Genomic DNA, 24819 nt, shown 5'->3' with positions numbered 1-24819 from the left:
GATGAACAAAAAGGCACGGTCCTGCCCCCATGGGGCCTGCAATCCAGCAGGGAAGATGAAGAGTGGACAAGTGTGGGGGACACTACAAAGGGGGGTGCAGCCTTTTGGGAGTGCATGACAGGGTCCCACCTCCCTTAGAAGAGAGTCCACACTACTTGGCCTGGCCCAGGAGATCCTGCATGATGCAGCCCCCCCTTCTTCAGCTTCATCTTGAGCCATGCACCCCTCCCCACTGCCAGCTCCTGTCACACTGGCCTTTCGGCTTCCTCCGCATGCTCCTCCTTTCCCTAAACTTGCCTTGTGCGAGACAATCTTCCCCCTGGAGGGTTACTCCTTCTTGCGGCTCAGCTGAGATACCTGACACCACTCTGCAATGCTTTGATTTGTTGCTCTTTTTCCTTTATACTCAACCAGTTCCACATCGGAGTTGAGATGGATTACAAAGACACAAACATTCACTCATTCAAGCATTCAGGTATGTATTTATTCCATCAATAATCTCTGTGTGCCAGGCACTGTTCTAGGTGCTGGGGATATAGCAATGAACAAGATAGGAGAGGTCCCTGTGCTCTTGAGGCTTATTCCCTCAAGGAGGGAGAGACGGTGAATCATTAAACAAATGAAGAATCAGGATAGCATCAGAGTATTAAGAGCTATGAAGAAAATAAAAGAGGATGAGGGAAAACTGTGCCTAGAGTAGGAGGTGGCAGCTGAAGTGGGACATGGGTGATGAGATGGAGCCCATTAAGCAAAATTAGGGGGAAAGAGTTCCAGGTCAAGGGAAGAGGAAAGGTTTGAAGGTGAGAGCAAGCTTGGCACATTCAGAGGACAGCAGGAGGGCAGTGTGGTGAGATCATATTACTGTAGTCGAAAATAAAATCGGGGGACTTCCCTGGTGGTGCCGTGATTAAGAATCTGCCTTCCAACGCAGGGGACGCAGGTTTGATCCCTGGTCGGGGAATTAAAATCCCACATGCCGCGGGGCAACTAATCCCGTGTGCTCTAGAGCCTGCACCGCAACTAGAGAGCCTGCGTGCCACAACTAGACACCCACGCGCTCTGGAGCCCGCACCACAACTAGAGAGAAGCCTGCACACCGCAACGAAGAGCCCATGCACCACAATTAAGGATCCCGCGTGCCGCAACTAAGACCCAATGCAGCCAAATAAATAATAAATAAAAATAAATATTAATAAAAAAAGGAAAGAAAATCAGGAGGCATCCAGACACCCAATTAACCATGTAAATTTCAGCACTAGAAGGATTTAAGCAGGAAAGTAATAGAATCTGACTTACTTTTAAGAACTCATCTTGACTTACTTTTCATTGTGTGCTCATTTACATACTTTTAATTTCTTACCCTGTGCATAGTTCAGCTTAAGAAAACATCTATCATCAATTCTAAGATGCATATATTTTTCACATTTTAACATTTCTGAAATCTGGATGCATCTAACAGTCGATAATGTATCAGTTTAATTTGTCAGCACTTTTTCTCTCCTATTGATAAATAAATAGTGGTGATTCTTACAGCCCCAGGGGTTTGATGAAAAAGGGTAATTTTTAAATGAAATTTTTGTCAGTTTTATTATCATCTATCACTTTTCTCAGATTTTCATTCACGTTTTTATTTATTTTTATTCAGATTCCTTTCTCAGTACGATGGCAAGATCAAAAACTATTATATAAAGGAAAAGACTGGAAAATTTACCCACATAACACACAAACACAGATTTAAAAAAACAAGCAAAAGACTAAGAAAAAAATATACAATAAAAAAAGCTGACAAGAGACTTCCCTGGTGGCACAGTGGATAAGACTCCACGCTCCCAATGCAGGCGGCCCAGGTTCGATCCCTGGTTGGGGAACTTGATCCCACATGCATGCCGCAACTAAGAGTTCACATGCCACAACTAAGGAGCCCACAAGCCACAACTAAGGAGCCTGCCTGCCGCAATTAAGGAGGCCTGGAGCTGCAACTAAGGAGCCCAGGTGCTGCAACTGAGGACCCGGCGAGCCGCAACTAAGGAGTCTGTGAGCTGCAACTAAGGGAGCCCGCCTGCTGCAACTAAGACCCAGTGCAACCAAATAAATATAAATATATAAATAAATACTTCTTAAAAAAAGCTGACAAGAGGCTTTTATCAAAGAACATATCTGTATGTTATAAAGGGTTCCTATAAATTGGAAAAAAAAAGGCTGGGGGGAAACAATGCAACTGAAGAAAAAAATGGGCAAAGGAAATGAAAAGGCAATTTACAAAGAAATTCCTAAAGGCCAATAAAACTATAGAAAGATACTCCATCTCGCTGGACTCTAAGCATTCAAAGTTATATAAAATTTTAAAACAATGGGACATTGTTACAGCCCATCAGACTGGTAGAAATTTTTAAAAATGGTAATATCCAGCGTTAGTGATGGTGTAGAGAAAGAGAATCCTCATCTACTCTTAATGAAAACATAAATTAATAATATGTTCTTGAAGATCAGTTTGGTAGTAGCTATTAAAATTCACAATGTACAATTCTTTTAGCTAGCAACTCCTGCAAATACACACATATATATGTGTTTTCTACAACACTGCTGAATATAAAAATATAAAAAGGCAGCAATCTAAATGACCATCAGTAGGGAAAAGATTAAATAAAACAGAATTTCCATGCAGAGGAGTACTATAAAGCCATTAGAAATAATGAGGTAGATTTATATATTCTGACATGAAAAGACAGCCATGATTTACTAGGACATGAAAAGAGCAAGTCACAAAACAGTATGTATAAATTATTTATTTTATTAAAATTACATATAAACCTATATTCATATATAGAAGTATAGATCCACTCGTTCAACAAATATATGTTACACTACAACACATATTTACTCAATGTGTATATACATTCATTCAACAAAAAATTATCGAGCCTTTTATGTGCCACGCACTGGATTATATCTGTGTGTGTACTTTATTATGTGTGATATTTACCTTTCTCTGGGTATACTGTTCATCTGCAGTAGAAAATACTCTGAACACTGGTTATCTTGGGTGGGAGGAGGGATTATGGAAAGTCTTTACTTTCTATTTCATATATTTCTACATTGATGGATCAGAGTCCTAGCAAAGTACTAGCACATTCATTGCAGATAATCATTCTGACACCAAATACATAGAAAATTACGGTAGCAAAACTGTACAGAAAGCAAATAGGCCAGCAAATGGCAAAGCCTGAACAGCTTCTACTTACAACTTGTATAAGGGAAACAAAGGATGGGGGAGATATCATTTTCTGTGGAAACTTTATTGGGAATCTGATCACTAGGAGGATGACTAAAGCACTGTGGTTGTGTAAAAGAGGAAGCGTATCTAATCGTCTGATGTTTGCTGTGCTATCTGTGTCGACCATCCGAGAAGGCCATCCTCTCTAAGCATGTTTTCTGACCCAAATTATTAATAAGGCCCTGGAACCTCTCTGTCAGATAGAGACTGAAAACAATGGAAGATTCTGGAAGAGTTTTACCATAATTCGAAAGGCTTAGAAATGAGGAAAGTGGTGTTGTAAATATTCATAATTAAAACTTGAGGGGAAAAACTGACTGCAGGGGCCAAGGAGGTGACATAAACCAGGAAGCAGGTCAGGTGTAAGACAAGAGGGAGTGGTGGGGTCAGAACTGGAGAAGACATGACCCTTCTAAATAAAGCGGCCGCTGCTCAATGGCTGCCATGTAGGAGCTAGATGTGATTTTTCCAAGCAAAACTGAAAATCAAGACTTTCATGAAAAATCTCCCATTTTTGAAATGTTCACAACTAATTTAAATTCTTTTTAAAGAGTGGGGACCTATGGACATCTAAGAAGAGTCACATCAAAACTGTTTTAAATTCCTTCATAGTAACTATGGTGGAAGTGAAAATGTATCAGCAGAAGGATACGTGTATTCGTGCGACACGCGCGTGTGCGCGCGCGCGCGCACACACACACACACACACACACACACACACACACACACACACCATCTTTAAAAATAAAAGGGGAAAAAGAGCAAAAATTGTTATATAGCCCAGGTTGTATTACTTAGGTTAAGGATACTTACCCATTTGAAGTGTGTCCTCTGAATGTAAGTCTAAAATGGGTTTTGACAGGAGAGGTTTCAATCTGTAGAAGATGAGAAAAAGAAAGGCGAGTCAAGCAGCTCATTTACTGCTAAAATGCAGACATGGCAAACAGGTATCACTACTATTCAAAGGAAGGGCCACGCCAAAGGGTCATCTGTTTAATCACATTTGACCCTAGGCACGTACAGTAAAAGTCCAGGGGATACAAGTCAGTTAGGTCAGCTAAGCTTTTCATGGAGAATCTGATATCAAATCACAAACTGATCATGACATACGTACTTAGAAACAGCTACAGACAGGCTAGCAAGTATTTTCCAAATGTTCCAGTGTTTTTAGTAACATTTATGTGATAACTCTCCCAATCAAAAATATGCAAGAAAACAGGGAATTCCCTGGTGGTCCAGTGGTTAGGACTCTGTGCTTCCAATGCAGGAGACGCGGGTTCGATCCCTGGTCGGGGAACTAAGATCCCATAGGCCGAGCCCAAAATAACTGATTAACTTCAGCCTCCCATTCATTCATTCAAATAATATTTACTACACATCTATTCTGGGCCAGACACCTTTCTATACCCTGACAATAAGTAAGCAAAATACACATAGAAATTCAGATTAATACACAACATTGTTAATCAACTACAATCCAATATAAAATTTTTTAAATTCAGATTATTAATCTACTCTAGGTCATTTTTTTAAATGTTCAGAGAAATTACATGAACGGATAGAAGAGTCACAAAGGAGGGTGTATTTCATGTTGAAGACTGCACGATATGTTGGAATGAGTGTCCCGGGGGCAAGAAAGAGGGAGGAGGGGATGAAAGGAAAGCAGTGCCCTAAAGTGAGGTCTCCTGCCTCAGACCTGCCGTCTACCAGAATCTGGTTCTGAATCTCACCGTGCTCTTGCTTCCGGCCAAAGCCACACTTACTTGATGCTGTGCAGCTTTCTCGTGACTATCATTGGAAAGTCGATTTCAAAATATTTACTTGGTAGAAGATCTTCATCCTGAGAAAAAACACACAGTAATCTTTCTATAATTATTTATTACTCAAACATTTACCCATCATCTTCATGTACCAAGTGCTAGGGCCTGAAGAGCAATGGGATACTTACGGATTTAAAATCAGGGGAATGATATGGTAAGAAATGTACTTTTCAAGTTATTTGGTCTCGGCATAAAGAACAAATGGAGGGAAAAAGGAGATTATTGTAGCTGTCCAGGAGCCAAGTGATGGGGAGCCTGAGTCAGGGGAATGGTCACTGGGATGTTAAGAGGTAGACTGGAAGCAAGACATAAGAGTATTTCTCAAAAAAGCAGCTTGATATGCTCCGCAACAAGAGAAGCCACCGCAATGAGAAGCCCGCGCACCGCGACGAAGAGTAGCCCCACTCCGCCACAACTAGAGAAAGCCCGTGCGCAGCAACAAAGACCCAATGCGGCCAAAAATTCATTCATTCATTCATTTTTTTAAAAAAAGCAGCTTGGGACCTATTAGAGAGGGTCAAGAAACCAATGTGGTGGGTTGTGACCAGCAGTTTGGGGATGAAATAGAATAAAGTAGCAAACGTCAGAAAGCATCATGTGGAATGACGGATACATTTATTTTTTTCTGTGACAGTGGAGAATAGTAGGGTGGTAAACAGCAGGCACTCTGGAGCCTGGAGGGACAAGGGTCAAATCCCAGCTCCACCACTTGTTTGCTGTGAGGCCTTCGGAAAGTCACTAAACTCCCTGGGCCAAGGTTTCCTCATCTGAAAAGTAGAGAAAATAACACCTCATAGGGTTGTGGGGATTAATGAGGAAATACGTGAGTGATACTCAGAACAGGGCCCGCCCTTAGTAAGTACCATGTGTGTGCCCTTATTATTTACAGACATAGGTACATAGATGTGGGTCCTGGCTAGGGATGTACAGTTATTTTTTTACTGTGGCTGCAGTTTTAAAAAGTGTGAAACACACACACACACAGCCCTGCCTCCCCCTCGCGCTTTTTTTTTTTTTTTTTTTGCGGTATGCAGGCCTCTCACTGTTGTGGCCTCTCCCGTTGCGGAGCACAGGCTCCGGACGTGCAGGCTCAGCGGTCATGGCTCAAGGGCCCAGCCACTCCGCGGCATGTGGGATCTTCCCGGACCGGGGCACGAACCCGCGTCCCCTGCATCAGCAGGCGGACCCTCAACCCCTGCGCCACCAGGGAAGCCCCCCCTCGCGCTTTTCCTAGCTTAGTCGGTGGCTACACCCCCAACCAGTCACCTACTGGTCATGCTAGAATTCTCCAGCTCCTCCTCCCTGTCCAATCAATCCCTCAGCCTGAATGTACACAAATGTCAGACCACTATGTAATACATACAATGCAACTAACATAGTATTATATGTCAAATCATATGATATCGCTTGTATGTGGAATCTAAAAACAATGATGCAAATGAGCTTATGTACAAAACAAATAGACCCACAGACAGAGCAAACAAACTTATGGTTACCCAAGGGGAAAGGGGGGAGGGATAAATTAGAGGAGTTTGGGATTAACATACACACTACTATATATAAAACAGATAACCAACAAGGACCTACTGTATAGCACAGGGAATTCTACTCAATATTTTGTAATAACCTATAAGGGAAAAGGACCTGGAAAAGAATAGATATCTATATGTATGTCTGTATCTCTTTCTATATATATAACTGAATCACTTTGCTGTACCTGAAACTAACACAACATTGTAAATCAACTATACTTCAATTAAAAAAAATTATGTCAAGGACTGATATATTTCAATTAAAAAAAATCACTCAGCCCTGCTGACTATTCTCAAATGCATCCTCTCCTCCTCAGCTCTATTATCACCAGCTGTGAAGACTAAAACAACACCCCTTTCTGCCTGCAACAGCTCTTCACACCCCTACGACTTAGCAAGAAACAAGGCGCTCCATAACCTGCTACTCTTTTAATGCCCTCATGCCCACCTGCACTTATATCCCAGAAATAGAGAGCTACTTATTAAAAAAAAAAAAAAAAAGTTTAAAAAGAGGAAAGAAAAAGGAAGTTGCTGATATCCAGAACCTGGTGGTGGCTTCTTTGGTGTAGGATGGGATAAAGAAAAAGGAGGGGTAAGGATGTTTCCTTGTTTCTGATGAGCAGACTGGCAGGTAAGAGCACCATTTACACAGACAATAACTAGAGATGAAGGACAGGTCAGGAGAGGCAGCAGATCCCGCCCCCCCCAGGACAGAATGATGGGGGCAGAAATCATGAGGAAGCAGTTCCTGGTAGGAAGGTGACCCCTAAGGGCAAGTAACAGAATTGGGAGATCCACCCACATGGAAAATGGTCCTCAGTTAAATTTTCAGGGGATCTGGTCTGGGGGAAGGAGGGGAAGGACAGAGAAGGAGGAAGAGAAAAAGAAAGAAACGTTTTGTTTCTTTTACGGTTTCTTGACATCTGAGGCGACCTGGACTCACCACCTTCAGCTGTTCACTCTTGGAATTGCAACACATACCTACTACCTGACTGCAGAGCAGGGCTATGTAAAAGCTATCTGAAGATATTGAGAGGATGTGTTTAAAGGATACACAGAAATAACTTTCTCTAAGAAATTCTACAACAACTTTCAAGAACTTTTACTCACAAGGTATAGAGTGTTAAGAACAGTCTAAAATTCCAGAAGACCACAAGGACAATCAAAAGCAAATAAATGAAGGAAGCATAGTGTCCCACATCTCACACAGGACTTCTGACTTTTTTTTTTAACATCTTTATTGGAGTATAATTGCTTTACAATGGTGTGTTAGTTTCTGCATCGTAACAAAGTGAATCAGCTATACATATACATATATCCCCATATCTCCTCCCTCTTGCGTCTCCCTCCCACGCTCCCTATCCCACCACTCTAGGGGGACACAAAGCATCAAGCTGATCTCCCTGTGCTATGCGGCTGCTTCCCACTAGCTAGCTATTTTACATTTGGTAGTGTATATATGTCCATCCCACTCTCTCACTTCGTCCCAGCTTACCCTTCCCTCTCCCCGTGTCCTCAAGTCCATTCTCTACATCTGTCTTTATTCCTGTCCTGCCCCAGGTTCTTTAGAACCATTTTTTTTTATTCCATATATATGTGTTAGCATACGATATCTGTTTTTCTCTTTCTGACTTACTTCACTCTAAGACAGACTCTAGGTCCATCCACCTCACTACAAATAACTCAATTTCGTTTCTTTTTATGGCTGAGTAATATTCCATTGTATATATGTGCCACATCTTCTTTACCCATTCATCTGTCGATGGACACTTAGGTTGCTTCCATGTCTGGGCTACTGTAAATAGAGCTGCAGTGAACATTGTGGTACATGACTCTTTTTGAATTATGGTTTTCTCAGGGTAGATGCCCAGGACTTCTGACCTTTTAAAGAGCTTTCCCAGGCACTCGTGCACTTGATCCTTATAAGAATTCTGAATAAGGGGTAACCGAGGAAGGAAAGCTTACAAAAGGCACACCTGGAACTTTTAAGAAACAGACATCCTCTTTCTCAGCTTTCAGAAACGGGCAAGATGGCTCTGGCAAGTGATGCTTCAACTTCTTATTCCACGATTCTCTGCGGCCCTCTGACACTCCACTCCCAAGTAGCTCGCATGGCACAGGAGGCAGGGGAGATACCCAAGGCAGGGCACAGCCACCAGGGGGAAGCCAGGAACAGCCACAAGGAAGGGTGGCCCTCAGACTCCAAGATCCAAGGTAGTCGACCACTTCACAGGCGGCCAAAACTGAGACTGCTTCCCCTCCATACCTGACCCTTTGGTTGTACAGAAACAGAATTCAAGAGACACCAAGAAGTGAGGCCCCTTAAAGGGTTTCACTCACCCTTTATTCTTTGCTCATGATGATACCAGCTTTCCCTGGCCCTGTTTTTGCTTGCTGCCTGAAGATGAGTCTTCGACTGCCCAGTCTTGGGCCCCTGAGATTATACAGAACAAGCTCACACAGTAGTGGCCCCAGAAAGCCTGTGACTCGCAACTAAGCCTCTGCTGGTGCAGCAGGGGGGCCATCCCAGGTGGAAAGAGCACGAGACTATAAGATCGATGGACACGACTTCCCCTGCTCTTTTATAGAGGCACATATAGCTCTAAAACAGGGATTCACAAACTTTCTGGAAAGAGTCAAAAAGTAAGCATTTTAGGCTTTGCAGGCCATAATGGTCTCTGTTGTAACTACTCAGCCCTGCTGTGAGAGCCATAGATAAGATGTAAATAAATGGGCATGGCTGTGTTCCAATAAAACTTTATTTACAAAAATAGGTGGCTGGCCAGATTTGGCCTGTGCAACCTCAGCTCTAAAAGAGCAAACAAGGGAATTCCCTGGCGGTCCAGTGGTTAGGACTCCGCCCGTCCACTGCAGGGGGACGGGGTCTGATCCCTGGTCGGGGAACTAAGATCCCGCAAGTACGCAAACAGCCAAAAAATAATAAAAAATAAAAATTAAAGGCAAACATCAAATCGGGGGGAAAACTCACAACAAAATGGAAAAGACAAAAAATAATAATAAAAGAGCAGACAAGGTTTTCCCTGGTGGTACAGTGGTTAAGAGTCTGCCTGCCGATGCAGAGGACATGGGTTCGTGCCCCGGTCCGGGAAGATCCCACATGCCGCGGAGCGGCTGGGCCCATGAGCCGTGGCCACTGAGCATGCGCGTCTGGAGCCTGTGCTCCGCAACGGGAGAGGCCACAACAGAGAGGGGCCTGCATATTGCAAAAAAAAAAAAAAAAAAAAAAAGAGCAAACAAGCATAATTTAAAAAAAAGAGAAACTTTAGATTTTTAAAAAGCCCTTTGGATCAATACAATTATCAATAAAACAAAAAACTTCCACAAAGGACTTTAAGGCCCTGTGCTACTCCCCTTCCTCACCTTTGACAGAGAACCTTTTTCTTGGAAGGGGCACATAAGACTCGGTGTACCTGGCTCAGAAATTAAAATCTCAGATTTATTCATTATTAACCCACCTACAAGATGGGGAAAAAAACCAAACCATATGACCAAGTCAAAAGGGTAAAAAGGAGGGGTTTCTCCAGTGGCCCCTGTAATGCTGGCAGTGCACACACTCTTACATTACATTCTGTTCCAGTTGCTTCCACCACACCAGGGTCACGGCATTACAGAGGCACAATCGACCCACAGAAAAGACTCTCCCTGAACAACCACAGAGCTGTGTGCAGAGGAAAGAGGAAGGAATTGGGAGTCTGAAGAGCTGGAGCCAATGTTGGTTCCACGTCCTAATGCCACTGGTTGTCCAATTTGGGGGAAGATACAGACTTTCAAAGCCCCACTTCCCTCAGATGTGTAAGCTCCCCCACCCAACACAGCTCTTGTGTTAACTAATGATGTCATATATGTAAACGCACTTCATAAATGTCAGTTATCTCATCTAGAAGGAAGAATGCAGAGGCAAACGATACTAGGGCCATGTTGAGGACACTGATTCTCAAGTAACAGAAAGACCGGGAGCTCTGATGACCAAAGACCTTCTTATCAAGTGAGCTAATTAGGGACAAAATAGATAATGCAGGTCGAGTTATGCTTATATACTCTCATCTATCTTGGTCTACGCCTGCAAGAAATCTGGAGAGGGGCTTCCAGAGTGGTTAAGAATCTGCCTGCCAATGCAGGGGACACGGATTCGAGCCCTGGTCCGGGAAGATCCCACGTGCCGCAGAGCAACTAAGCCCGTGCGCCACAACTACTAAGCCTGCACTCTAGAGCCTGCAAGCCACAACTACTGAGCCTGAGTGCCACAATTACTGAAGCCCGCACACCTAGAGCCCGTGCTCCGCAACAGGAGGAGACACTGCAATGAGAAACCCACGCACTGCAAGGAAGAGAAGCCCCTGCTCACCACAACTAGAGATAGCACGCGTGCAGCAATGAAGACCCAACACAGCCAAAAACAAATTAATTAATTATTTTTTAAAAAGAAATCTGGAGAGACGCACATACCCATTACTACCACATGACTGACCTGATAGAAGAACCAAGAAAAATCTGTACAAACCTACAAAAAAAAGAAAAAGAAAGAAACTGCAATCAGTGAGATATTTGTAGGGAAAAGGTTTGGCAATAAAATCCAACCCAGGAATCAAAGACCAGAACTTTAGTCCTGGTTCTGCCACTGACTAGACCCAAGTTTCCTTTCCTATGAGTGAGTATAATTACACCTGCCCTTGAACCCAAATAGAACAATTGAGGCATCAAATCAGAGAATGACTACAAAAGGGCTTTGCATCATGTTATCATTACCCAGCCTTGCAAATCTCCAAATGTTACCTAAGACACTGCGATGCCGACAATAAAATCTTAAGTTATCGTCAAAATTACAAACGCGAGTGTTCTTTTGTCTCAGCAGTTCCACAGGTAGAATCCTTGCTCCTTCTCCTGGTATACTGCCACATATGCAGGGGAAATGTACCCAAGAATGTTTACTATAACCCAGTTAGTAGCAGCAAAAGGTGAGAAACCACCCACATATCCTCACTAGGGCTCTGGTGAGATGAAGTACAGGGATGAAGGCAGTTGTGGGGCTGGAGGGCTGCAAAGCGAGGTGCGAGACAGGCTGCCACTGCACTGCATTTTAATCTTTCCTTTACGCTTTTGAACCAGGTGAATGTCTTCAACAAATTAAATTTAAACAACTGGAAAGAGAAAACGGGAAATTTTAATTTACCTTTAACCTCCAGAAGGTGGTATCCATCCCAGCCCCGAGGTTTAGAATTTGACAATTACATTCTGTCTTCCGTAGAAATGCCTTTACAAGCTGGCTGACGCCATGGACTCGAGCAAAATATCCTAAGAGACAGACAGAGAAGCAAGCTATCACTCGGTGACGACAGAAATAATCCCTGCAAAGCCCACGGTGCTAGGGAGAGCAAAACTACACTTTGCCCTTCTCCAGGGTCAGCGTTTATCTGCAAACTTCATGGGAGAAATAATGACTTTCAAACTCTCTTCCATTTTTTTTTTTAAAAAAAAGCTGGTTGAACAAAAGTAAGTACTAGCTACTTAATGGTGGAATTAACGATCTGAAGAAAAATAGTGTCCTATACTTTTACTTAGGAAAGACAAGTGTTTTATATCAAAACATCTGATCTGAATGCTTCTCTTGTAAATGTGCTTTTTCACGGCTCTAGGGAAAGCTAATTAGTACTCTGGTAAAACTCAAAATTGCAAGAGCGTGTGGGAAATAATATTTTTAGGTCAGGAAATTGGGCAGATGAATGTCAGCCAAAGCAAAGAAAGCCATGCTTCTTATCTTGTTCCTTTCACCTCCATCTTGTCTGGGTTAGAGCCTCTGTGTTTATAAAATGGCATCGCAGACAGCGGGAGGAGAGACACCAGCAAGTGGTGGCCTAATTAATGGACTTGTTAAGCTCTGGGGTGGGGAGCTGGGACAAAGGAGATGGGAAACCCAGAAGGGAGACAGGAAGACAGCGTCTGTCTTGTTCTAAAGGCCTGTTGCTCAAGGTGTGACCATTTTTTTTTTTTTTTGTAGTACGCGGGCCTCTCACTGCTGTGGCCTCTCCCGTTGCGGAGCACAGGCTCCGGACGCGCAGGCTCAGCGGCCATGGCTCACGGGCCCAGCCGCTCCGCGGCATGTGGGATCCTCCCGGACCGGGGCACGAACCCGCGTCCCCTGCATCGGCAGGCGGACTCTCAACCACTGTGCCACCAGGGAAGCCTGAGGTGTGACCGTTTTAAGAACAAAATTTGAGAGTAGCATTTATTGCCATTTGACAGAGAAATTTTATGTCTGGTGAGTTGCTAATAAATAATTCGGGGAAATTCCCTACAGGTCAGTGGTTAGGGCTCTGTGATTCCACTGCAAGGGTGCACGGATTCAACCCCTGGTCGGGGACCTAAGGTCCCGCATGCTACGCAGCATCGCCAAAAAAAATAAATTAATAAAATAAAATAATCAATTTGATAATCCCTACCTTATAAATAAATAAATAATTTGGGCTTGTGTCTACATTTCATTTTCCTAGTAAATCATCTTTATTGTATATTACAGAATATCACCCACAATGGATTCGACTTGGGAGAAAAAAATATGTCTTCACCAAAGACGTTTGGGAAGCGCTCTCCTACTGGGCTGGAGGTCCCCAATCTGCAAACCGGGAGAGGAAGAAGGAAGGGGGGCTGACATGCCGCCTGGGGCACCGAGCCATGGTGGGTCCCTGTCTCTGGAACATTCGTTGGGAAATCTGTCTCAAGAGCTGGGGAGGGAGGCTTAAGAAAGGCCTCTTAACCAGGCCTTGCCCAATCTAACTGATGCCTGGATTCACCCTCAGCTCAAAGTAACTACCATGTCCTTCTTCTCAGGAACAACCATTTACAAATTCCTTTGCCCTTCTTATAGAACCCACCTACGTGACCCATCTTTAGGGCCTAGATCCCCCACACATACAAGAATTACGTTCACTGGTCAGTTTCTCGATCTGGCTGAAACTAAGTCACCCTCCTATCTCAACTCCTTCGACTTCCTTGATGGAAATTACTTGCAGAACCTAATAGTGTTACTAACACTTTAATAGGGCAACAACAACAAAAATAATCCCTTATGTGAACAGACAGCTCACAGTAAAAGATCTATAAATGGCTTTTATAGTAAAAGATATGTGAATGGCTTTTATATTACTGTAAAAACCATTTTTCATGTATCAGGTGAACAAAGATGAAAAGTTTCATAATACACTGTGCTGGTGAGGAAGTTGGGAAATGAGCACTTTCATACACTGTTGAAGACAGTACACCCCGGAACTCTCTTTTTAAGAATGAATCCCTAAAACCTCAGGCCTCTCAGCTGATGAGATGTCGGGGAGGGAGATGGTCACTTGCCTCTGTTAATTTCTGGGGCCTTCCTCTCTTTAGATAGTCTCACCAAATGCTGGATATAAGGGTCCTGCCAGTAGCCAATGCTCACTGCAAACCTGAAAGAGATGAAAAAGGAAGCAGGTGAGTAGAGAGTAGGTTCAGGCCAGGTTCCACGGCCACGTTCCCAGGAACCAGGTCAAGGATCCACAAGAAATTTATTGACCTCAAAAGGCTAAATCATGCAACTAGAGATCATCATACTAAGTGAAGTAAGTCAGAAAGAGAAAGACAAATACCACATGATATCACTTGTATGTGGAATCTAAAAATATGATACAAATGAACCCATCTATGAAACAGAAACTGACTCATGGACGTAGAGAACAGACTGGTGGTTGCCAAGGGGGAGAGGGTTGGGGGAGGGCTGGAGTGGGAAGTTGGGGTTAGTAGATGTAAGCTATTATATACAGAATGGATAAACAACAAGGTCCTGCTGTAGAGCACAGGGGACTATATTCCATATCCTGTGATAAACCATAATGGAAAAGAATATTTTTTTAAAAAAGAATGTATATATATGTATAACTGAATCACTTTGCTGTACAGCAGTAATTAACACAACATTATAAATCAACCATACTTCAATTTTAAAAAGGCCAAATCACATTTAATGCTCCAGCACAAGCTTAAACAGACTCACTCATCCATCCACCTCTGCATTCACATACACTGCCCATCACATTTCCCACCACGACCATTTCTTACCTCTTCCCCCTTATCACTAATTCCTTTCCCAGGACCCTAAACAGCAAATAACCTCACCTCCTACTTCATACAGAAGACCTGCAACCAATTATTCATTCAGCAAACTCACTGGCCAGAGCTAGTCAGATAACTCGGCTCAACCAAAAGTTTTGTGTCCAGGGGAAGGGAGACCCAGAAATATTTGGCAAACGTCACTAACAACTACCAAAGTATTTCTCCTGACTTTGTATTAAATACCTGTCCTTTCATGTCCCTTAAGGAGGTCACAGTGGGGAAACTAGGAACAAATAAAACAGCTATAACTTGGAAAATGCTAGGGTAGCTCAAACTCTCTCTAACCCAGTCTACACTACAAGCAGTTAAAGTTGTAGTGTTCCAAGCCTAGGAGCTGAAGCCCTGATTACCACTGGAAGTCTCCTGGCAACCATGAGTGGAACCAGCCTTAGGACAAATGAGAAGTCAGGGAAGGAAGCTGGATCCCTAAGGCCACGCCACACCCCTGTGGGCCTGGAGCCTTCTCTACCTGGCAACGAATACTTAGTGAGATAAGAAACATCTTTACCACTTAAGTCAAATTGAGTCAGGCTTCTGTTACTTGCAGTCTTAAGCATCCTAAGTGATATCCTGAATAATACATCCATTTCCATGTTGCTTGATAAATAAACTGAAACTTAAGGTGGCTGGGTGTGTATGTGTGTGTGTGTGTGTGTGTGTGTGTGTGTGTGTGTGTGTTTGTGTGGTGTCACCCAGCTAAGTTCTAAGCTCCCAGAGCACATATTACATCTTTCCTTTTCTTCATATCTACCAACAAGGCTTACTGCTGCCTTGACAGCAATAGGTGCTGAATTCTGCACAAACATGCCTCCTCCAGTCTCTCGCATCCACGTCTGCACATCCATAGACACCCACAACAAAGCACATATGTTCAACTACTCAAGGCAGCAACTCAACAAAGAAACACACAAAGTACTAAGGAACACAATTTGCTATAAGCCCAGACTGTCCAAGGAAAACAGCAGACCCACAGAGTTTTACAAACAAACTTGCCCAGTTTTCTAAAATAGTGCTTTCCAGGAATTCCCCAGCGGTCCAGTGGTTAGGACTCTGCGCTTTCACTGCTGAGGGCAAGGGTTCAATGCCTGGTCGGGGAACTAAGATCCCGCAAGCCATACAGCACGGCCAATAAAATAAAATAAAAGAGTGCTTTTCAAACAATGAGTTGTGACCCATTCATATCATAAAATCGATGTAATAATTTGCAAATCTCCCTTTTAGAAAATGAAGTAGAACAGAGTAAAACAGAAAATAGCAGCATCATTCCACATTGTAAGAGTGTTTTGTGAAGCTTTTGCTTCAAGTGTGTGTTGGGGGTATAAGTGCCTCGAAAAATGTGTTCTCACTGTGGGTGGCAGTTTGAGGAACGCTGATTTCAAAGGAGTCATCGCGCGCCATCTAGTGGTAACAGCCATATCTGCAGTTGAAGCAAGAACGGTAGACCAGTGATGAGAACACGCCTCGAACAATTTAGAGCTTGGAAGGGACTTTAGTCAAGCCCAACATCCAGAGCAAGAATCCTTTCGACAACATGGAGCCACTGTTGACTACTGCCCACAGAGAAGGCACTCACCCCACTGCGAAGAAACTCGAACTGCTGAAAAGCTCATCAATTTGCCCCCCTCTAAGTGTTCCTTGTTGGATTTATTAGTGCCCTCTCGGAAAACAAGGAGCAGTTTCTATTCCTCCCAACTCTGCATTATCAGTTGAGTTAATATTATTGATTTGGTCTAGCAATATTTATTGAGCGTCTGCTAAGTGCCAGGCATAGGGTTACAGTGGTGAACAAAACAGAGAAGGGACAAAGACAGAGATTATGACAAACGAGGGATATAATGGTATGGCGGATGGAGGACCTACTTCAGAGGTGAAAGGGAAGACCTCTCTTAAAGGGCATGGCTGAGTCGAGTCCTAGAGAATTAGGGAAAGGCAGCTGTGCAAAAGGCATTCCAGGTAAGAGGAACAGCAGATACAAACACTCGGGGGTGGGTGGGAGTGCACGTGGAGTGTTCTAGTAGCAGGAAGTAGGCAGGGCAGCTGGAGAAGAGTAAGAAAACAGGAGAAACTGGAGAAGACACTGGAGAGAGAAGCAGACTCAGGTCACACAGGGCCTGGCAGGAGCATGGGATGGATCTCCACAACACACTGGACGCGGTCAGTGATGTGCAGCAGTACAGAAAGGTGGGGAGATGCCTGGACATAACACAAAGACCCCCGATCATCTGGGGAGATGCCTGGACATAACACAAGGACCCCTGATCACTAGTACCCATGACTCCTACTTCCTAATTTTTCCAACATGTGTCTCTTTGCAGTCCTCAAATCTAGATGACTGACAGTGGTTTCCATGCCTCCAAGGAAAAAGGCTCACTGCTTTGCCTTTGAGAGTGGCCAAGATAAAAAGATGTACAACACACTGCTGCAAAGAAGGAAGAGGGTGCTGCTGGGCATTGCTGCTGGGAGCTCTGAAGGGAGGCGGGCACCATGATTCAGCCGAGCAGATTACAGTGCATCCACACAATGAATACTAACCAGTCATCTGAAACGTAAATTAGAAGAACTGGGGACGGCAAGAGGTTCATGAAACATAGGCTATATTTCGTTATATCCAGGACACCACCAATTGTAAGACTGAAAAAAGAAAGGGACTTCCCTGGTGGCACAGTGGTTAAGAATCCGCCTGCCAATGCAGGGGACACGGGTTTGATCCCAGGTCCGGGAAGATCCCACATGTCGCGGAACAACTAAGCCCATGCGCCCCAACTACTGAGCCTGCGCTCTAGAACCCACGCACCACAACTATGGAGCCCACGCACCGCAACTACTGAAGCCCACGCACCGCAACTACTGAAGCCCGCATGCCCTAGAGCCCGTGTGCCGTAACTACTGAGCCCGCACTCTGCAACAAGAGAAGCCACCGCAATGAGAAGCCTTCACACCGCAAGGAAGGGTAGCCCCTGCTCGCCACAACTAGAGAAAGCCCACGCACAGCAAAGAAGACCCAACGCAGCCAAAAACTAAAACTAAAAATAAATAAAGAAAAAAGAAGTTAAAAAACACTGCCAATTAATGTTTTTCTTATCGCTTAGAATTTTAATTTTGTGATTACTGAAAAAGCTCCTTCATTGGGACAGAGTGTCATCATCTCTCTCTCTCGTACAGACAGAAAAAGGAAAAGGTGAGTGAAGTAAGCTGCTAAGACTTCACTTTCAGGATGTCTGTGCCTTTCGACACAATATCAACCTCCGTGCCATCGAGGGCGTTAGCGAGGATACATTCCTTAACAGATCTCCACCATCCTCTCTGAGATTTTCTTCCAAGCAGCTAACCCTCACCCTGGAAGTTTTGATACTGGCTCTTTCTTGATCTCATTAGAAGGTATCAAGGGATGATTTTCGACAGCAATCAGGATCTGGGTTCTTTCTTCAAATGGTCCTTAAACAGTATGTGGACTAAAAGCACCAGGGACTGTGGTCACAGCTGCCCAACCATGCCATGCCAGCAGAAATAACCTCCATGCCTGCTTGCACAGGTAGGGACACCTCTAACAGACTTGACAGTGTCTGCAGGACACAGTGAGAGTAAGTCACATCTGATTTCAGAGAAGTTAAAATGCAAGACCATGTGTGTCACAAAATGGCTCAGATAGTATTGTCACATCTATATGTATAACTGAAATCACTTTGTTGTATACCTGAAACTAACACAATATTGTAAATCAACTATACTTCAATTTTAAAAAATAGTATTGAACTGTGAGGAACCACCATTGCCTATGATGACAAGGGACTCGCCAGATGTCAACATTTAGCAACGGAATAGCTAACAAGGGAGGAATATTTGCCCTTTTTTTTTTTTGGCTGTGCTACACGGCATGTGGAATCTTAGTTCCCCGACCAGGGATCAAACCCGCGCCCCCTGCGTGGAAGCGCGGAGTCCTAACCACTGGACCACCAGGGAAGGCCCAATATCTGCCACTTTTAAATGATGTTATTCTATTTCTTTTTAAACTAAATTAATTATTTCCATCAAAAAGATAGTATTGTCTTCACAACAAGAGCAACAGTAAGTTGCTCATACAAGGCATACAAGGCAAATATTACACTAGGAAAAATATTTGTAACAGGTCACAAAGTGCTAATATCCTTACAATATAAAGGACTCATAAATTAATATGGGAAAAAACTAATATTCCAGAAGAAAAAGAACGGGTAAAGGACAAAAATGAACCATTCACAAAAGAAGAAAAACTGACCAATGAACATATAAAAAGCTCAGCCTTATCAATGATTTTAAAAAAAAAGCAAAATGAAAATGAAAGCAAAAACAAGAGAGCAGTACTGCTCTTATCAAATCAGCAATAAAACTCTTTTTTAATAGAACCTGGCTTTGGAGAGGAATGAGGAAGAGGGCCCTGGAGCACCAATGTCCAAACTGGAAACTGGCACAGTCATGCTTCAAGGCACTGTGGCAACAGGTATAAGAAGCCAGAATAACGTGTGAACACAATAGCCAAACAGTCCCACTTCTGGGATTTTATCCTTAGGAAATAACCAAGAATGAACACAAAGACTTTTTTTTTTTTTTTTTTTACAAGAACGCTGTACCTGGAGTTATAGTATCAGGTCGACAAAACAGGCCACAAGATTATACGGACAGGACATTCCCAAGTTTGTTAGAATGAACGCACACATATATATAAAGACTGCCCAGAGTAGATACCAACATGTTAATAGTGGTTATCTCCACACCCCAATACTGTGCACCTAGTTCTGTCACTTCCACGATCATCCTCTGTTTCCCAAATCCAGAGAACATCCCTTCCATTTGAATATCTTGATTTCATGTTTCAAACCCAGAATCAGAGAATCAAACATCTCAGATCTGGAAAGACCTGAAAGATTCACTCAATCTTCATTCAATCACTATTGCTTTCAAAATGTTCATGACACTCACATACCACCTGTTCAAAGTAATGTCTTTTTTTAACATTTATTTCATTGAAGTGTAGTTGATTTACAATGTGTTAACTTCTCCTGTACAGCAAAATGATTCAGTTATACATATATATTTTTTTCATATTCTTGTCCACTATGGTTTATCACAGGATATTGAATATAGTTCCCTGTGCTCTACAGCAGGACCTTGTTGTTTAACCATCCTATATATAACAGTTTGCATCTGCAACCCCAAACTCCCAATCCTTCCCTCCCACGCCCCCTCCTTCCCAATGTAATATGTCTTTAAATAAACTCAATTTTCTTAGTACTCAGGTCTGATGTGCTACCTAATATTTTCTTCTAACACACACTGTAACGAATACCTAACCATTAACATTTAAAACATCTATCTGTGTACTGCCTAAAACCATCTCACATTCCTCTCATGGGAAACAGTGATCTGGCCCAACCACCAATTCGTTAAAGAGACATTTATTGATTCTGTCCTATTTGCATAAGTATCAGCTGCAACAATGGGAAATTCATGTGAAGTTGTGAAACGCCTTCCAACAGGCATTTCTTCATCTGAGGATTCAGGGACTGGGAAAGGCCCTCCCTGGTCTCCCTGACTATGAGGGTCAAGGCTGGGGCTGGTTTGTTTCACTTCTCCTGAACACTGACTGCGTGCTTACCGCGTGCCAGGCAACCTTCAAATGCTTGACAAATAGGAATACGTTGAGCCCTTGTAACAACCCTAAGGTGGTTTGCCCAAGCTGTGGAAACTTTAAGGAAATTAACTGCTTTACAAACCTACCTACCCACTGGATTTAGATCCCTCCCCAAACACTTTAGTGCTTAAATGATACATATCTATCGTGTGTGTGTGTGTGTGTGTGTGTGTGTGTGTGTGTACGTGTATTGCTTAGCTGCTTATAGATACATATGTATCTGTATGTATGTAAATCTATATATATGCAATTGCAAAAATCAACCGAATATTCTCAGCACTAATTTTCAAGTTTGGGATTTTAACTGCATACTTCTTGTGGTCCTCTAATTTTTAATTTTATTGTTGTTCTTCTACATCTTTTAGTTTCAATTTTTGGTTTCTATTTCCTGTTGGTTTTATTCTTGGTTTATAAATGGAAGATAGGAAGCAAAGTCTTAAGTGCAATAGACTCTGTACCTAAACAGAGTTCAGATTTGCTTCCTTTCTTGGGAGCTCTTGAAAGCTTCTTTTTGTTTTCCTAAGCAGATCGGCAGAACTTAAGTGTTCAATCATCTAAAAAACTGGGCCTGAATAACTAAGAAGACTCACAGGCTAGTTTCCTCCCAAAGGAGACTACTGGTATTGCCTTTTGGCTTCATCTAACATCTAATTACTTTACAAGTAATATGATCTAGAATCTACTGTCTCTCTTGTAAGCAGTCATTGAATAGTGGTCAAAGCATAAACGGAAAAGGAATCTACATTCACAGAGAGTGAAATAAGTAGAAGAATCAAATCAGTCCCCTTGGTACAATGTCTCATATCTAAATTTTTAACCAAAAAAAAAGAAAATGTAATTAATAAAATTAATACAGAACACAGTAACAGGATGCCATGGACCTGAATAATGCTGATGTATTTTTGAAAAAAATAAAACATTTAAGAACCTGTATTCTGAATATTTCCTCCAGTCTGAGGCTTGCCTGTTCATTTTCTCAGTTTATCTCTTTTTCCTTTGTAGTTAGTACTTTTTGTGTTCTACATACTAAATATTTACCTACCCAAGGCTGCCAAGGTATTCCCCTATGTTTTCATACAGAAGCTTTACGGTTCTAGCTTTCATATTTAGGTTTATGGTCCATCCCAAATTAGTATGTGTGTACAGAAGGAGGTCAGTGTTCATTCTGTTTCCACTTGAATATCCAGTTGATCCAGAATTATTGGTTAAAAAGACTTCACTTTTCCCCTTTGAAATGACTTGGCACTCGGGGCAAAAATCAACTTACAGCACCGGCATAGGTCTATTTCTGTTTCATTGATCTATTTTTCTACATTTATGCAAAGACCACATTGTTTTGATCACTGTAGCTTTACAGTGGGTCTTAGAAATCAGTAGATTAAGCAGTGTAAGTTCCCCAACTTCACCCTTCTTTTGAACATTTTTTTGGGCTACTCTAGATTTTTTGTGTTTCCATATACATTTTAGAATCAATTGTTAAGTTTTTCCAAAAAGATGGCTAGGGTTTTGACTGGGATTTAGACAGTTGGTTTTTTACTGCTATTGTAAATAATATTTAAAAATTTCACTTTCCTATATGTGTACGTATATTTACAACACATCTATCTGACAAATGATTCCTATACAGAATATATAATGAACTCCAACAAGTCAAAATCAACATTATCATCATTAGTGAAAATGGGCAAGGGCTTGAACAGATAATTCACAAAAGAAGATGCAGAATGGCCAATAAGCACACAATAAGTATACATCTGTCACCAGGGAAATGCTATTTCAGACCTTACTGAGATGCTATTTCACACTCACTAACAATGCTGAATGTTTAACAAGGATATGGAGCAACTGGAGTTTTGATACATTGCTGGTGGGAAGTGTAATCTGATAAAAACCACTTTGGAAATTAGTCTGGCAGTTAAATACATACCCACCCTATGACTAAGCAATTCTACTCCTAGATATTTATCCAAGAAAAATTCAGGCTTATATAAGAACGTTCATTGCAGCCTATTCACCATGGCCAAAAACTAGATACGACTCAAATGTCCATCATCAGGTGAATGGATGAACAAATCGTGGTACATTCATACAACACAAAAAGGAGCAAACTATTTTACCCTGACAAAGATTATCTCCTTGACCAAACTCTAGCCAGGCTCCTCTGAGACCTCCTCTACTAGGCATCAACCTTGGCCTATAATATAAAGACCTGAGCAAACATTAACATAGCTCCTAACAGCTCAAGGCCACACCACTAGGGTGTCTCTAGTCCCCCTTAGCATGCCTGCCTGAGAAAACTCAAGACTGCCAAAAGAACTTACTGTTGGTTCCAGGCAACACCTAAAGATAGGGCCCCCCTGTCTCCCAGCTAGCAAATCCAGATGGTTTCTGCTGGACCAACACTCCCTTTTCCCATTTTCTGTAATTTTTTCTCTGATTCTACTGAACCCCTGCTCGCCCCCCTCCTTCCTCCCTCACTTGCCCTTTAAAACACCCTCTGTACAAATCAGAGTTGAGTTTAGTTCATGCTGGATTCTTTTCCCTGTTGCAATAGTTATTGCTGATTAAAATCTGACCTTACCACTTTAGCATCCAGCTTTATCTGTGACAACGGGCGTTTATCTTTGACAACGTGTACAACATGGATGAATCTCAAAGAACATCTTGAGTGAAAGACACAAAAAGAATGCATACTGTATGATTCTGTTTATATGACATTCAAGAATAGGCAAATCTATGGTAGCCCGAAACAGAAAATGGTTGCTGGGGGGCGGGGGAGTGGTAATGAGACTAAGTAGAGATAAGGGAACTTTCTGGAGTTTCAGAAATATTTTTTATCTTGTTTCGGGTGGTGGTACATAGATATACGCAACTATCAACACTCATCAAACTGAACATTTTATTCTGTATATATTATCTCCCTCTCCCCATTCCCCTTCTCTCCTAAGAATACCTGAGGAAATTCCAGAAGGAAAAAAAAAGGTGAGGGATATAGCACATCCTCCAAGTTCCCTTTCCAATATCCATTCACCCTTTCTTCCTAAGAGGACCCCAATTTTGTTTGAGGCATCAATCTGCCCTATTGGAAATTCTTACCTCCCCACACTTTCCTGCACCCAGGAGTGGAGCCATGTGTCCTAATGATGGCTAATGAGAAGTACACAGAAGTCTACAGGGTTGGGCTTCCCAAAAAGCTACTGCTTTCCTTACGAAAATGGGCAGATTCAGACACATACATGGCTCTTGCTAGTATCCCTTCCTTTGCTTTCTTCCCAGAGCACAGCTGCTCAAACAGACTAAAAAAAATCTGATAACCCTGCTACAAACCTATCCTCACCCTGTGAAGCAAGCTGTGGGAGCTCTGAATCAATTCACAGCTGAGTAACTTTGTGAGTCGAAAATTTTCAGACATCAAAATGGAAAAAAAAAAAAAAGCGATTTCAACTGGAAGTCAAGAAATGACAACCAAGGATCTACTGTAAAGCACAGGGAACTATACTCGATGTTGTGTAATAACCTATAAGGAAAGAGACTCTGAAGAAGAATATAGATATATAAATATATACACATATATATATGTATAACTGAATCACTGTGCTGTACACCTGAAACTAACACGATATTGTAAATCAACTATACTTCAATAAAAAAAAAGAATGACATATGCACTGCTGTGTTAAAGTATATATAAGAATTTAGTATACAAGTGACATTTCAAATCAGTGGGGAAAATAAGACCATTTAATAGATGATGTAGGAACAAATGGCTAATAATTTGAGACAAAATTAAGTTAAAACTGCTACCTTATAATGTCCAAAATAATAAATATAGATGAATGATCTAAGCATAAAAGCCAAAACCATAGAAGTGCTAAAAGAAAATGTTATAAAGATTGAGAATGGCCTTTAAAAGCTTTACCCCAAAACCACAAGCCATAAAGTTAGATTGTCGGATTCTATACCCTAAAGCGTCACCATTTCTGTATTATGAAATGTACAGTACAAGCTATACTGAAAGACGAGCAACAGCTTGAGAGAAAATGCTGCAACAAATACCAAGGTAAAGGATTACTATTCCAGATACAAAAGGTTCTTACAAATCAATAATAAAAATACAAATAACCGAACAAGAAAAAGACAACAACCCAGTAGGACAGCAACGTGGGAGAGAGGATTCACACAGAAAATATCAATGAGTGTGTGAGCAGTCAAAAAATGCTCAGTCTCCCTCGTGATTTTAGGAATACAAATTAAGAACAGGTGTTATCTTCCACCTGCCAGTTGGTGAACAATCTAAGAGACTGAGAATGTTCCATGATTAGCATCTCCGTTCACCATAGGTTAAGAATGGAAACGGATTATCACCTC

General features: G+C 42.2%; 1 protein-coding gene across 2 annotated transcripts in view; it reads right to left on the bottom strand.

Moving 5' to 3' along the window:
* LCMT1 (leucine carboxyl methyltransferase 1) overlaps window positions 1-24819 on the bottom strand; it is a 64105-nt gene that overhangs the window by 30125 nt on the left and 9161 nt on the right. For both annotated transcript variants that reach the window (XR_013831569.1, XM_079944798.1), the window contains exons 2-5: window positions 13989-14080; window positions 11818-11939; window positions 5038-5114; window positions 4088-4149 (exon numbers count right to left, since the gene is read on the bottom strand). Coding sequence is in view for 1 of the 2 variants with exons in the window: in XM_079944798.1 (XP_079800924.1) it covers window positions 4088-4149; window positions 5038-5114; window positions 11818-11939; window positions 13989-14080 (353 nt within the window). In the remaining variant the exon portion in view is untranslated. The remainder of the gene's footprint in view (window positions 1-4087; window positions 4150-5037; window positions 5115-11817; window positions 11940-13988; window positions 14081-24819) is intronic.

The sequence above is a fragment of the Stenella coeruleoalba genome, assembly GCF_951394435.1.
Source record: "Stenella coeruleoalba genome assembly, chromosome: 15".
In the NCBI taxonomy this organism is placed as follows: domain Eukaryota; kingdom Metazoa; phylum Chordata; class Mammalia; order Artiodactyla; family Delphinidae; genus Stenella; species Stenella coeruleoalba.
Note: the sequence above shows the minus strand (reverse complement) of the source record. Positions and strands in the feature narration are given on the sequence as shown.